We start from the raw sequence: 16,408 nt of genomic DNA on the forward strand, positions 1-16,408 counted from the left end.
ATACAGTTCGTTTCTTGAACGGGACGGTACGTTTCTTTAACGGTACGGTTCGTTTTTTGCACGGTACGGTACGTTTCTTGAACGGTACGGTTCGTTTCTTGCACGGAACGGTTCGGTTCGTTTTTAAGGTGTAGTAGCACGTTTCAGGGTCTGTAATTCACACATCACACATCATATTTTCACAACACAGAACCTCAGATGATTAATATAAAAATCTTTTTCAGCTTTGGGGCAACATTTTCCTGAGCATGGCCAGTCTTGTTATTTGTATGCAGCTGAGATACTTATTCTATGAATTCAAAAGAAGAATTAATCGCCATAAGAATTACAGAAAAGTGGTTCAAAATATGGAAGCTAGGTAAGAGTGCAACATTACTGGTTAGGAAGCATGAGTGAGTTCCCAGCAAAGATAGATTTGTGAATTTGTGTTCACAAATGACAATATTTATAGCTGTAAGGAACTTTTTAATGATAAGCATATTATTTTTCTTAAGTGAATACTATAATCAAGAAATAGATTTCAATTTTGAAAATACATAAAGACAAACTGTGATGCTTTAGGGGCAAGATCAAAAGTTCAATGTCTGACAAAAAACTAAATTCACATAGTTTTCACCAAGACCCCCCCCCCCCCCCCTTTAAAACTAAATATGATGAATGTTGAACCTAATTGATCAACAAGTAAAGACATACAATTACAAATAACACTATGCATACCTTTTCAAATGTTTATTCACAAATGAAAGTGTACATTGAAACTATTTTTAAAATGTTCATTATAATGTAATATTATTATGTGGTTTTTAACAGTCGCTTGTCTTTTTTCTTTTTCCACAAAAGCGTAATCGATGTCGATGACAGAAACTTACGGGAGATTTTATCCCCCCTCCCCCAAACTACAGGTGAATCTCGATGGTTCGAACTTCGATCTCTTGAAGTGAAATCATGGTCCCGATTTTTTTCTCTTTATAACAAAGCAAATTTACTCTCGATCTCTCAAACGTTCAATCTCTCGAAGTTCTCGATCTCTCAAAGTGAAGTTGGGTCCCGTAAAACACATTTCATTGTTTTTCACGCTCGATCTCTCGAAGTGGTGGTAGCGTATACCCATTGTTACTCAAGCGTGTAATAATTTCCGCTTGGGCCATACCTGGATTTTGTTGAATGCTGGTGGGGTAATTAGATGTTTACATAGTTGAAACATCGCTGGTGCTTCTTTGTGGAGGTGACACACTTGAGTATATAATTGGCTAATTGGTCAGTTTACACCTTGCACTGGGGTTTTGAGTCGGGATGATTAAAATTATATGTAATCCGACTATGAATAAAATCTATAATTTGTTTTGACGTGACGAGAGAGTAAGTTTTATACATAATTTAGAGATCTACAGACTGTTAAATTTCTCGAGTTTGTTCTTTGTGTAAAGTTGCTCTAAAACATCGTTTTCCTCATTCGTTAGAATTTTTGTTTTGGGTAAAGCGACATAACATTGTGCTCAGCTGTTTAGTTTGCGATAGTAAAGCGTCATCGGAACTTGGTTTTGTATGCCTATCTAAGCATGATTAAAGAACAAATAAATACATAAACTTTGAAATGATTTTATTAATGCAAAATAATTAGGTTTTTTATTTTGATATCAAAGTACCTGACGAATATGAAGTAAAACATGTCAAAACGATATCATATGATCTTGTTGGTATACATTCCCGGTTACTGTAAAATCTGAACCATACCGGCGGACCTTCAATTTCCGAATTTCGATCTCTTGAACTCTCGAAGTTTTATCAAGGTCCCTTGAACTTCGAGTTATCAAGAGTCACCTGTATTTGAATTTAGATTTCTATTCGACATCGATCTTTTGATCTCGCTTCTTAACTTCATGAAGCTCTAACCACGTTTCATGTAATGTATGATGACACGAAATATTGCAGTTCATACCCTCATGTATTTCAGATACTGAAATTTATTTTTTACATTTACATTCTACATTCATTTCTTTCGGGATTCCCAGCTGATGAAATAAACATAATGTGTTTATCAAAATTCATACAAATATTGTTCACATTCATGAGGAAATCATTACAGTTTGTAAAGATACTGAAGGCAAAAACATTGTAAATTTTTATATGTATCTGCCTAATATACAGTTTTTTCACATCTATCACACACACTGTTTTTCTGATACACAGAAATATTGATCAACATCAGTATAAGACACAGTCATTTGGTCTTTACATATCTGTCATATTTTTCAGATACCAATATGGGATTTATTGCAAAATTTACAATTCAAAGGGACATCCACATCCAATTTGTCATCTAGAGACAAATTATGGGACAAATGAATAAAAAAAAATTTCAAACAGCAGTGGTACTGGCTAGACAAACAAATGTGCTTTGGCACTATATATGCTCCTTTGGTCTTGTTCATCATTGTTAAAAAGATGCTATAGCTCAATTTGCACAAAAATCATGACAATTTTACTGCAACTTTCTCAAATTTTGTTTCATAGTTAAAGGTATGAACTTTGCAAAAATAATACATTTCTCAAGTTGAAAATTCTCATTTTATCACTAAAATTAATACTTTTTGACTGTCCATACAAAAAAACGTTGAGTGTTCTTCTTTTGGTATTCAAGTGCAATCATTTCTTAATGAAAGCAGGCATTGTTTGTTAAATACATATGGGACCTTTACGAAACAGACTTGGTTTTCAGACTTGGTTCATACAGTACATATATTACTTTAAATATGTATTTTGATGGTTGTGTAAACTTAAATTTCATGCATGTAATTCACTTGCAATTCATCACTAACTTTTGATAGTTACTTTTGGCTAATGATATCCTTTATTCTAGATTTTGTCCAAATCGAATAAATGTTTGGTATCAAACTTGTCCATTTTTAAGAGGTTTCACTATACCTTGTATTGTTATGTTTCATACAAGAATTATTTAGTATGTAAAACCATGGTTTGAATTTCAGATTTCCAATGGCAACAAAAGAAGAACTGCAAGTTCACAATGATAATTGTGCAGTGTGCTGGGAGAGAATGGAGTCTTCCAGAAAACTGCCCTGCGGACACCTGTTTCATAAGTAAGTCTTACACCACCTACTCCACGACTAATACACGTAATTAGCTATTGCATTTAATGACTCGTATTTTCTTCTCCACATCCATTGATGAGGTTCACTAATCTATTAGTTGAAAATCCCGCCTTGAATTTCTGTTTCATATATTTTTCGATATATTACTTTTGAAATGTTATAATATCAAATTTATTTCTATGACAATGGCAAACATAGAAAAGTACCTGTATTTTTTAAAACACATATTCGGAGGATTTCATTTCACAGGCCAAATTTACAGCCCCTTTGCACAGATTCACAGAAGAGTTATCTGCCCTTTAATTGCAATCTTTCACACTTATTAGAATGTACATGTATTTTCAGTATGTAATTTGAAGAATGAAATAGAGGAAGAATGTTTTTGCATTGAATTCTTACATATTTTACAAAATTTAGGTACATGTTTGCATGGGTTTCATTAGAATTGAATATAATAATTGGCACAAGTAGACTATAACTTTAATTTGGTGATGTCTATCAATTTGTTATAGAGAATTTGAAAATTATATGCATTACACCTAAAATTGCTAAAATTCTTAGAAAAGAAGAATTGAATGGACCAAGCAAAAACTTTGTATATTGACAGAATTTATTTATTTTGGGAAGGTTACATATTTTTAACCTATCCAATAAATTTTTACCCCTCTCTCTCCCCCCCTCCCCGACCCAAGATCACACAGATGTTATTGTCCTGTCTGTCATTCTGTTTTTCTGACATTCTATATATTCTGTCTAAAACTTGCTCATAACTTTTGAATGGCAACTGATAGGGCTCTCTTATTCCATAGGGCTCTCTTATTTCATATACATTCTTTTGGTATCAAAGTTCTTTACCTTGTGATCTTAATCTTTGAGTGTGACCCAAATATCAAAATTAATCATTCATAATTTTTTAATGGTGAGTAATAATGCTCTGAAATTTATATATGAATTCCTTATGATAAGACCTTTCTTTTGGTACCAAAGATTTGGATCTTGTTTATAAACTATTGAAACTGAAGGTGACTATAAATTTCCTCTTTGTCTGTCTGTCTATTTGTTTGTCTCTCCCACAGCATTTTCTGCACTTTTCTCCATCATGCTTTGTTTTAAGAAGCTTATATTTGGTTTACTGCTGTATGTGTACAGATCTAGTTGAAGTTCTGTCATGGTTGAGTGAATTTTACGAGATATATGGGACTTGGAGTGGAATGTAGTTTTCAAGACTTTTTTCCACTATGCCTTAACTTAGAAATCTGAAATTTGATATGTGGTTACCTAATGAGTAAATAAAGATCAAATTTCACTTTTGTTATGGTTGAACTATTCTTACAATTGCAAGACTTAGTTTCATCATCATGGTTGAATGAGCTTCAGTTTTGTTTTCTAGACTTTTTTCACCATGTTTTAATTTTGAAAGCTGAACTTTGGTATGTGATTTACTATATTTGTACAGATCAAGTCGAAGTTCTGTCAAGTTGATTGATTTTTATACGCCCGTCTTAAGACGGGACGTATTATGGTATGGCGTTCATGTCCGTCCGTCTGTCCGTCCGTCTGTTAGCTTTTTCGTGTCCGACCCGTAACTTAAATACTACAAGGCCTAGAATCATCAAACTTTGTCTGTAGATACATCTTGGGTAGAAAGTGTGTCGCACATTAAAACCAGGTCACTGTGACTTTTCATTAAGAAGATATCCGTCTGTCTGTCCGTCTGTTAGCTTTTTCGTGTCCGACCCGTAACTTAAATACTACAAGGCCTAGAATCATCAAACTTTGTCTGTAGATACATTTTGGGTAGAAGGTGTGTCGCACATTAAAACCAGGTCACTGTGACTTTTCATTAAGAAGATATCCGTCTGTCTGTTAGCTTTTTCGTGTCCGACCCGTAACTTAAATACTACAAGGCCTAGAATCATCAAACTTTGTCTGTAGATACATCTTGGGTAGAAGGTGTGTCGCACATTAAAACCAGGTCACTGTGACTTTTCATTAAGAAGATATGGCCATATATGGCAAAAACTTGTCCGGCTCATAACTTGAAAACTATTAGACCTAGAATCACCAAAATTGGTCAACTAATGCATCTTAGGTAGAAGGTGTGTCGCATCCTACTTTAAGGTCACTGTGACATTTAATTAAGGTGATATTAAAAAAAATGTTTTAATGGGTTCAATCTATACTGTTAACAATATGTGATGGGCGTATCATGTGCCGTGGCGGTGCACTTTATTACAAGAGTTATGGGACATTAGTGAGAGCAGTTTCCTAGACTTTTCTCTACAATGCCTTAAGTTCAGAATCTGAAATTTGATATGTGCTTATCATATAAGTAGATACACATTAAATTTAACTTTTTAGCTGGGTTACACAATATGCAAATGGCTTACAAAATAGTGAATGACGGGTGGGTGTGCGTCCTTGTAATAGGGTATCTATTTTGGGTAATCAACTCCTCTCACACCTTTAACTTGATGTTCCTCAAGCTTTGTACAGTTGTTGTGGACACATAGAAGATGTGCATGTGTCTTTTTGAAAGTGATCAGACATTTTTCAAAAACTTTATGTGTAGTTGAACTTTGTCATTTTCAAGCATGTCTTAAATAGACAGTACCTATTTTTGTAATCAACTCCTCTTACAGCATTTATTTGTCATCCATCAGACCTTGTACAGCTCTTATAGAAGCATTGAAGATGTGCATGTCTTTTTGGAAGTAATTGGACATTCCTTGAAAATTTTTAGCTGACTCAATCAATTCTTGTACTCTAATTGTAAATGGGATGGTCCTTCAGATGAGACCTCAAAAACAGAGATCCTGTGTCACAGCAGGTGTGGCACAATAAAGATCCCTCCCAGCTCAAAAGCTGTAAGCACCGAGCATAGGCCTAAGTTTTGCAGCCCTTCACCAGCAATGGTGACATCTTTATATGAGTGAAAGATTCTCGAAAGGCATGTTAAAGAATATACAATTAATCTACAAAATTTAAGGCATAACAATTTGTACAGTAATAGAATTTGTCTGATTCATCACATCTATTTACAAGATAGAGCAGGGAGGAATTTGATTGCGCCAACATTTTCATGTAAAATATTTATATTTATCACGCCTCAGACAAAATTGTTGAAATCTAATTGGTCAGATCTTGGTCACATGACGCCGTGAAAAAAACCGTATCATGCGAGTAAAATCCGTATTGGGCGAGTAATTTTATTTATCGTCGGGTTCGACTTGCAGCCATGTCAAAAGGAAAGACATTTGACTAAGTTGTATGATATAGACCCCCCACATATCCAGTTAGAGGTCTTCGACGTGATAAATTCGTTACACAGTTAGTTAGTGACCTGATACGGAAAAATACATGGTGTGAAAAGAAAACCCATATCGGGCGAGGCAAAGCCTCGCCCGATACGGGTTTTCTTTTCACACCATGTATTTTTCCATATCAGGTCACTAACTACCGATACGGGTTTTCTTTTCACACCATGTATTTTTCCATATCAGGTCACTAACTAACTGTGTAACTAATAGTACAGCACCTAGTCTGCAATCTGTTCCTTAAAACAAACTCTTGGTCACTTGCAGATGTAATTCAGGGAACTGATTTAATTTCAAAGTTGAAAATAATAATTATGAATAGACAAAACAGGTTTAAAACAATAGTTGCAATTTCAACAATAAGCAGTATAACAGTGAATATGTTTAGAACTGAACATCGTCAGCATAGTCGTGAATATAGGAGCATGCCCAATGTGGATAGCGACATCCCCAAGCGGTATTGAAATCAGGGCACAACCTCTCAGCCATATCAGGACGCCACCTCTCAGCCATATTGTTTTGTTCAGAAGCTAATGTTGTGTTTGCTTGATGGTAATTATAATTATTATGATTGAGAGTAGAATGCTGTCTTGCCAGTAGAGCTTGCCAGTTGAAGTCCCTATTTTGCCGAGGGATCTTTGCTGCCCTGTGTGGCATATCATAATCTTGTTTTCTTTTTATGCTTGTTGGAGCACTTTTTGTATATTTTGTGACCTTATTTTCAGTGACTGTAGAAATTGCAGTGGTGTCTTTTGTTTTTCTCTCATCACCTGTTGTGTTTTGATTGCTCCTTTCTTTTTCATTCATGCCATATTCAGTCCCAATTTTACCACTGTTTTCAGATAGGTTTGGTGCCTCTCTTGGTGTACTCACATTTCTTTCAGCACATGGAATTATTTTATTCTGATTATTTATTCCACTTTCTTGGTCAGCTTTAGAATTTAATTTCTTCTCTTGACTTTCGGTATTTTTGCATATAGCTGGTTCCTGAGCAGAAGTCTTTTCACATTTCTGTTCATTTAGTTTTCTTGGTTGAATATCAAATTTTTTCATTTTCTCTGGTTGTTTTTGTCCTGCAGCTAAGAATGTGTTTTGTTGTCTTTTACGATTTGACCAGATGAAGTTTGGCGAGTATGTATTATGTTTTTGCTTGGAATGATATTTCGTTTTGTTCTTTACATGTTGATATCGACAGTTCCACCGTTGACATCCTCTAGGGGTGTTGAAAAATTTGCAAACTGGATAACGTCTAACTGTCTTTACATTTATAACGGTGACCATATCATCTTTGTATTCCCCAGAGATTGTCATGGAATGGCTGGTCCTTTCTATATCTCTCGCATTGCCTTTACAGGTTGGGTCATACGTCTTTGGATCAGATGATATGCTCTGCTCTGTTTTCAATAAATCTGTCTGGTTATTGTCTGAGTTCTCAGGTTTTGTAGGTTCATTCTTAGAAGTTGTAGGTTTTCCTGGTTCTTGCTTTCCTCCTTTATCTGCCTGGTGATGTGTTGACAGATCTTTTTGGAATCTCTTTGTGGAGTCTTCATTTACTGATGTTTGGTTTTCCATGCAGCATTTTTCAACACTTGTATATTGACTTTTTTCTTTGCTTTGATCTTTCTTGTGAATGGAAGTTTTTTCTACTTGCTCTTCACATTGTATTGCTGCTTCCATTACAGGCTTGCACAACTTATTGTCTGTATGAGAAGCAGCATTTGTGCCAGGGAGACTTTTATGTCCTCTTTCTACACAAGTAGGGGATGTTTGGCATTTCAATTTCCTCCTAAAATATGAGTAAAAAATATTATAGAAGGAGAGATGCACCATAAAACAGTTTTTGTTTTTGCATCCATCATCTGAATTGAAGTTGTTGCATATCATTTTCTGAGACATATTAAAGAAGCAAGCATTTCCCTTTGCATCTCTCAGTACCTCAATCTCTTCTGTCTGTGAAACACTCATATCTGTCTTTGTGTATGAATTATAGAGAGGCAAAGACAGGTGATGCTGATTACAGGTTCCTGGACAGTCACTACCAGAGATCTTTGACATGTTAAATGCATTGCAAACTTGTTGGCCATCACTTGCATAGATGTGAGTCATATTTTTCAGGTTGATGTCGATATACTGATTAGGAGGTGTTGTAGGACTTTTTGAGTTAACATTTGGCTTTTCATCTTTAACTTCCTTATTATTGTTCTTTAAAGGAGTTTTGTTTTCTAGTTTATTCTGTGGTTGTTGATCTGTAGCTTCTTTTGCATCTTGTGCATGGCCTTTAATCTTGGAATCTACATTTCCATTTTTGTCTCCTGTATGTAGTGCATCTGAGGTAGTTTCTGGTTCTACAGCTTGTGTTTCATTCAAAGCATGCTCTGTGGCTTTGACAACTGTGTGTTTTGTCTCACTCTCAACATTAATTGCCATGTTTTCCATAGCCATTATCTTTTTCACTTTATTTGATGATTCTTGCATCACAAAGTCCACAGGAACTTTTCCCATCTTCATCATTGGTACCAGGTTTACTGTTGCTGAAACATCATTCTTAATCTCCTTTGTCATTTCTGTTGATTTCTCCTTGTTTTCATCACTAATGTTTTGTGGTTTGCCATATTCCATCTGCTCTGATGATTGTTTGTCAGGGATACTAAATATCTTTTTCTTTTCATCTTTCAAATTTTGCTCTGAATTCTGTCTTTCAATGTTCTTCACTTTCGGTTTTTCGGTATCAGTCACTTTAGTTACTTCCTTGATATCTGTTCTTTTCTCCAGATCAACTTCTGAGATTTTATTAGTGTTCTGCAACACATCTGCCGTGTCTTTTATTTTGTCACTCACTCCTAGTGTCTGTGTATCATTTGCTGTCTTTTGCCTAGTATTTTCAGTCATTTTCAATATATTATTTGATTTCAAATCTTCTCCTTTGGTGTCTGTTCTTGATGTATTTGATTGGTTTGGCTTAGATAAAGTATTGACAGTTTTATTGCCAACTTCAAATGAAGATGTATCAATTTGAATTAGATTAGATAACCGCCTTGAATGATCCATCTTAACCTGGATTGTCTGCAGCTGGTTTGCTCGGTTCAAAGAATTAGCTATGATTTTGTCTGAGTCTGTGGAAGCATCACAGGTACTTGAACTGGAGCTAACTTTTGCCATGATTTCTGTTTCCTTGACATCCTCCATTTTCCCTGTCACTGTTGAATTTTTTGAGAGTGGATTGTTCAAATTATTTTGTGTTGGTGTCTGTGTTTGAGATTTATTACTAGGTTTTGATGGTTTTGCAGTTGTAAGGGTATCTTGTCTAATTTTCTTTGTAGACATTGAATTAGACTCTGATCTGACAGTGGAAGGTTCAGTTTTCTTTCTGTCTTTGAAATTCAATACTGTAGAATCTGAAGAGAAACTTGACCATTGAGGCTCAGGTGGCCATGATGACAGGCTTTTACTTCTTGGAGCTACATATCCTCTATACACAGGAGATTTTGATTTTCTCTTAGGAGATCTTGATCTTAGCTTAGGAGATCTTGATCTTCGCTTTGGAGATACTGATCTGTAAATTGGTGATCTACACTTAGGAAGAGGAGATCTTGATCTTGGCTTTGGAGATCTTGATCTCAGCATAGGAGATCTTGATCTTCGCTTTGGAGATGCTGATCTGTAAATTGGTGATCTAGACCTAGGAAGAGGAGACCTTAATCTGTGAGGTGGTGACCTTGACCTGCTAGAAGGTGGAGTCCATTGGTATGGTGGTGATGGAGTTCTTGGTGACCTCCCTATATATGCTGTTGATTGAGATCTATGATATAGGAATCTATCTCTCCGGTATACATCATATCTTGAATTCCAACTTTCTCTTTCACCTGATGAGGATGGCAGTGGTGGAGAGGATTCTCGCCTGGGATACCTCTCATAAACTCTTGTTTCATGGGTCCAGTAATCATCTCTGTTGTAGTTATTCCTATCTGGACTTGTGAATCTGGGCCAATATCGTCTGTACTTATCATCTGGTGATTTTTCTCTGTATCTGTCTGAGTATCTTTGAGATTGTCCCAACTCTCGTCTTTCACAAGTACATCTCAAACAACTGCACACAGTGTTGCTTTGCCTTGTTCCTCTTTCATTATCTCTTATAGAGCTCCTATTCCCGAATGTTTCATCAGTATTTTTCAAATTTCTTTCTGAATCACGTGATTTATGTTTTATCTCTTTTTTAAATGACTTTATTGATATTTCTTTTTCTCTGCTGGTCATTGTTCTAGTATTTTGCTGGAGTAATCTTTTTGATCCAATGGAGGATGATTTGAGTGACCTTGCTGGTGTTGAAGCAATTCTTTTTTTCACTATTTGGCGTGCAACTGACTGCTCCCTTGTCTGCTTTGTAGTTTTTCTCACTGTTTTGTTTGCATTAACAGAAACTACAATACTGGAGATAGATTTCTTTTTCTTCTTCTCTGACTGAACAATATGTTTACATGCAGTGCTGTTGGATTCATTTCTTTTAATATTAGGATTGTTAATTTCATCTGTGGAGTTACTCACTGAAGGGTTTTTGAATTGATTGGATGAAAACTGGGGCAGAAAGGTGCTTTTCAGCATCACAATCCTTTTGTTAGCTGTGGTTTTTCTGATCATGGGGCTTTTTTCTTCAGATTGGCAAAATGTTGAAGACTTTAGATATCTCTGTTGATCAGTAGAGGCTTTCTTTTTTGTTTCATCTTTCCTATCACCTTGTACAATGTTACAGGTGCTTGTTTCATCTTTCCTATCACCCTGTACAATGTTACATGTGCTACTGCTTTCTTCATTTGAATTCTTGGATTCCCCAGGGTCAACTGCCTTATCACCATTTTCTATTCCTTGCATATCTGGTATGGGTCTTATGGGTGATATTTGGGGTTTAATCACCGTTGAATCTTTGCTAGATTTACCAAAATCTGATACAGGAAAGGGATCTGCGGAAGGATTAACCTCTCTTTTTACTTCAATTTGCTGTTCATTTAAGTTGTTGCCTGTTTGTAGTATGTATTCACTTTCTTTGTCTCCAGAGCATGGGGTTATTAGAACATTTTTGGTGTCTTTGCAAATAATTGTTTCAGAAGCAGATTCATTTGGCGATGCCTGTGTTGAGATATTTTTATCACGTGATGTTGTGTCGGTTTCCTTTGTGTTATCTTTGTTAACTTGTATCGAGTTGGGCTGTTGAATTTCTGTGTGTGTTGGAACTTCAGTTGAGTTGTGTGGAATTGAATCACTCTCAGCTGCATGATTCATATCATTTTCTGGTGTTTGCTTTGCATTCACATTCTGGATTTTCACTTCTTCAGTTTGTTTGTTTGATTTTTGGATATTCTTGTCTTGATTTTGTTTGTACATTGATTCTTTAGTTTGTGTATTTTCTTGTAATCTGTCAGCATCATCTGATTTATGCTCATCTTTTCCCCCCTGTAGATTATCCAGTTGAGTTATGTTGCGACTTTGTTGTCCAGATTGTTTTCCATTAGTGAGAGACTGATAATGGTTATCAGTAAGAATTGTAGGAGATACTGGTTCAGTTTTGATGAATGTGTTTTGTTCTCCAGATTCTGTTTCATTTCTGAGAGATGGTGCATGGTTACTGGTAGGAATTGCAGGAGACACAGGTTCAGTTTTTATGATTGACTTCAGTGTAGGTTTTCTCTCAGTTTGAGGAGACTCAGGAATAGGTTTCATCAGTTGCTGCCATGTCAGTTGGACTTCACCTGAATTTGATTTCTTTGGCTCTTTGATTTGCATTTTCTCTTTTGTAGGGTTTTCCCCTGGTGTTTGTATAGTTTCTTCTGTCGTATGCTGAAGTAATTGCTTTGAACCTGGTTCATGATGAAGTCGTTGATCTTGTTGGAGTCGTAGGTCTTCCCAAATGTTTCTGCCACTGTCTTTCTTTTGGCTCTGACTTTCACTCCTTGTCTCATTTGTTTTATGATTTAAGGATTCACTTGGAGAAATATTCCACTCAGGTTCCTTTTTAATGTTTGTCAATATCAAGTTTATATGCTTGTTTACATCTTCAGCAGAACTTTCACCAATGTTTGTTTGAGATTTATTTATTGCTGAATTCTTGTCACTTTCCTGTCCTTTCACATCGGTTTCATTTATGTGGTAGCCAATGCCCTTCTCTCTTATTTCTGTGGTACCTTGGATATGTTTTTGACGTTTTGCTGACAAATTAGAATGCTTTGTGTTATCAGGATTTGTCTTTGCGCCATCACACATTGATTCAGAAGGGATGTTTTTGATGCTCTGTGATCGAGACAAAAAGTTCAAAAATTTGCAACAAATGCCTGCCTCAATGCAGTCACTAGCATTCTCAAAGTTTTGTTCATCTTTTCCAGATGCCTTGTGGTTTACATCTAATTTTTCATCAATTTTGTTTGAATTGTCTTCTTGCATTGCCAACTTTTCTTGAGAAGATTGGTGTTTGGATTCTATTGTTCTAGTATCTTTGTGTTCAGCAGTTGCAATATCACCAACCTTTACAACGTCATTGACATTGTGATGTATTTCCTTGTTTTCATTGTTTCCAGTGTGTACAGAATCTGTTGAGTGTTTCCTAGTTTCACTTTCAGGAGTGTGTGTTTTATGGTGAGTTTGACGTTGTTTATCTGAGTATCTTCTGCTTCGGACAAGAAGAGGCAGATCCTCATCCAACCCCAAATCTTCAATGGAAAGGTTTTGATCCTGGGTCTTATTGTTTTTGTGTAATGTGGAATTCTGGTGATGATCTTGTATCTCAGACTTTTTCAGTTGATTTTCACTACTATTGACATGATTCTCAAAAGAAACTTTATTGCTCGACTTTCTTTTTGATGATTCTTTTCCAGGCACATCTTCTTTTGACTTTTTAAGGTTCACTTTGTTTTCTTGTCTATTTGATCCTACATGACTTGCATCTTTTGAAGAGTTGGCATCAGTTTGTACATTTACAGAATCTTTGTCGCGACTCCTGCTTCTTTCTTGAGTGCAACTCTGTGACTTTTTGTCCTTTTGATGGAGTTTAGTGGATTTTACTTCATCAATTAAATCCGTTATAGATTTCCTCTCTGTAGATTTCACTTGCAATGAATTCTTTGCTTTGGATTTAAAAGAACTTTTCCCTGATGATGAAGCTGCTCTACAGTCTGCATTGATCATCGTTAACTTACTGGCAATTGCTTCTAAAGTTTTTTGAATCCCAGGAGGATACTGAGCACTAATGGAATTTTCACACTTCTTTTGAGCACTGCTTGGAATTTTCAATGGCTCTAGACATTTAGCACTACTACTGGATTTCAGCTTTCCTGATCTAGATATTTCTTCATTCTTTGAGCTGGGATTCGTAACACTTACTTTGGAGATTGAATGATGTGATTTTGTGTGAGTCTTTTCCCTACACTGACTGTTATTTGTTTTGTGAGAGGTGTTGTCATTAGCTGCTGCTTTTTGTGTTGTAGATTTTGAATGCTGATTTTTATGCATGGAATTACCATATTCCTTACCGTGTGCTGTTAATGATTGTGGTGATTGCTGTGGATGTGATATATGCATTTGTTCTGTAGTTAATTTTGGTGAAGTTTGTGTTTTGTGTGAGGTAGAATTGTAACTTGTTGAGTATCTCTGACTATCATTGGCTGTAAGTTTGTAGCCTGACTTTGTACTTTGAACCTGAGAAAATTCAGATATAGGCCTACCATCTAACTTCTTGTCTACATTGACTGATTTTGATTGAGAATTAGATGTATGCATATTATCTGCACCATCAGTCATTTCAGATTGCTTAACAGTGCTTTCCTGTCTATTAGTCATGACTGGCTTCACACTAGTAGCTTGGACTTCCAAATGTTGGTATTTCCCAGGCTGGGAATCGTAAGTTTGACTTGGTACACTGGGAATGTGTTGGGTGTCTCTAATTTGTAAAGCACTACTGTTATGATTAGTGGCAGATTCATTAGATGCCTTGGGTGCTGCTGGTGAGACACTGGTATAGGCTTTCTGACAATGATTAACGGTGTCACCAGGTCTATCTCTGTGATGGACTATGGAAGGATTAACGGTGTCACCAGGTCTATCTCTGGGATTTGGTTCCATTTTATGGGTTGATGAATGTGTTTGCTTTCTGTGTTGACTCTGTGTCCTCCTCAGTTGCTCTGGAAAGAAAGAATTGCATGGTTGCTATCAAACACATTCATGCATTTTGATTCAAAATGAAATTTTGAAACATTAGATTGCAGTGACAAGTTTAAATATGGAATATGTATAGTTTAAAGAGGCTTATTGGGTTTAATGCTAACATAAGTAACCTTGATTTTATACCTCGTTAACTTTAGAGTCCTAATTGTGACCCCACACTATGCCAAGCCCCACCAATGAAACTAGTGGATCCTTTTCTATTATCTGTTGACCCCCAGGACCTATGATTGATATACATTATGAGATATGTGCATATTGTTCTGACATTTTTTTTTAGCTCATAAGCTTGTGAGGAAAAAGATTTAAAATGGATATTATTAAAACATTGAACCCCTTTGACGACCCACCCTAGCTTAGAAACCATAGTTTGTACAAACTTTAATCTATACATGACATAGAAGATATCACATTGTCATTGTTTCATTAACTATGCCCTAGTGGTAAATTCAGCAAGAAGATATCTGAATGACTCAACTGTATGTTTACTTCTTCCTATTAATTATCTCCCCTTGGAAGGGGTTTCAGGAGTCAATGTGACAGTGGCAGCTTTGGTTGAAATTGGTATAATAGTGGTTTTATAGGGAAAGATCAAAAGTTAATGCCACACAAACATGCCAGACAAAACTTGATAAGAAATTTTAGAAGTTCACTTGTTCCCCTGCCTTCAATTCAGGCAAGCTGAGCACAGAAGCTATAATGAATAAATGTACATAAGATTCTGTCATTCTGCCTGCAGCAAAACATTTTGTCTCTCTTGTTCACACACAATTATGTCCAGGGCATGTTGAAAATAAATGCAATGAGATATTCACATTCCTGAGAAAAAATTTGATGATTACAAAACATATGGTCTTTTAAGGAAACTAAGAAATGTACAGCAGTGATCAAGAATTTTTCCTTTCAATTTGCTTACTTTCATGTTATCAACAATCAATGACTTCTGGACTAAATTTCACAATCTGATTAAAATGTCCATTCAGAGTTTGTAATGTACCCTCCAATAACGCAGACTTATCACACAGCACATTATTGATGATACATTGTACATAAGTCATGTTCAAAATATCAAACACATTCACAAGTATAATCAGACAGCATTCTCACATATATTTCATTTACTGTGGAATATCATTAAAGTTCGAGGGGGCCAGTGTTTGGGAAACCAAATATTTACTAGTTTGTGGGGATGGAATTTCAAGTTTTAACGTTATTCATATCACTATAGTATAGTAGCTATTGCAAAGAATCACTGGTTCATGGGGACGTAAATTCATGGGCAAAAGGTATTCACGAAATCCACGAACATCCGAGCCCCCACGAACAATAATGATTCCACAGTATATCATCATTTTACATATTATAACAATAAATGGTGCCTGATACCACCTGTGCTCCATGTTAACCAAACAAAACAAGGGACATGAAATACCATATTTTTTTTTATTATGACCCCCCCCCCCCCCACTTATATTGCTCTGCACCTGTTGGTCGGTCTCTCAGTAATATCTTGAGAACCGTTTACTTGATCGTAATGTATTTCATATGTGGGTTGGTTATAAGTACTGTAGGAGAGGACCCCTATTGATTTTGAGGTGACAAGTTTAAAGGTCAAGGGTCAATCCACTCTGGGTATATGAAGATACTATCTCCATAATATCTTGAGAACCCTTTTCTTAACAGACATTAAACTTGGTACATTGTGTGGAGTAGATGACCCTTTTTGATTTTGATGTCAAAGGTCAAACTGGACAAAGGAAGATACTGTCCACTCAATAT

At 35.9% G+C, this 16,408-nt stretch overlaps 2 protein-coding genes across 6 annotated transcripts in view; one reads left to right on the plus strand and one right to left on the minus strand.

Moving 5' to 3' along the window:
* LOC125681974 (E3 ubiquitin-protein ligase AMFR-like) overlaps nucleotides 1-16,408 on the plus strand; it is a 52,415-nt gene that overhangs the window by 11,443 nt on the left and 24,564 nt on the right. Inside the window, exons 6-7 of the mRNA XM_048922330.2 lie at nucleotides 225-358; nucleotides 2,988-3,098. Of these exons, the coding sequence (XP_048778287.2) occupies nucleotides 225-358; nucleotides 2,988-3,098 (245 nt within the window). The remainder of the gene's footprint in view (nucleotides 1-224; nucleotides 359-2,987; nucleotides 3,099-16,408) is intronic.
* Nucleotides 6,695-16,408, minus strand: part of LOC125681927 (serine/arginine repetitive matrix protein 2-like) — a 46,365-nt gene continuing 36,651 nt past the window's right edge. For all 5 annotated transcript variants that reach the window (XM_048922238.2, XM_056160242.1, XM_048922229.2 and 2 more), the window contains one exon: nucleotides 6,695-14,589. In XM_048922238.2, coding sequence (XP_048778195.2) covers nucleotides 6,812-14,589 — 7,778 coding nt within the window. In that variant the 3' untranslated portion in view covers nucleotides 6,695-6,811. The remainder of the gene's footprint in view (nucleotides 14,590-16,408) is intronic.

This window comes from Ostrea edulis, chromosome 1 (genome assembly GCF_947568905.1).
Source record: "Ostrea edulis chromosome 1, xbOstEdul1.1, whole genome shotgun sequence".
Taxonomy (NCBI): domain Eukaryota; kingdom Metazoa; phylum Mollusca; class Bivalvia; order Ostreida; family Ostreidae; genus Ostrea; species Ostrea edulis.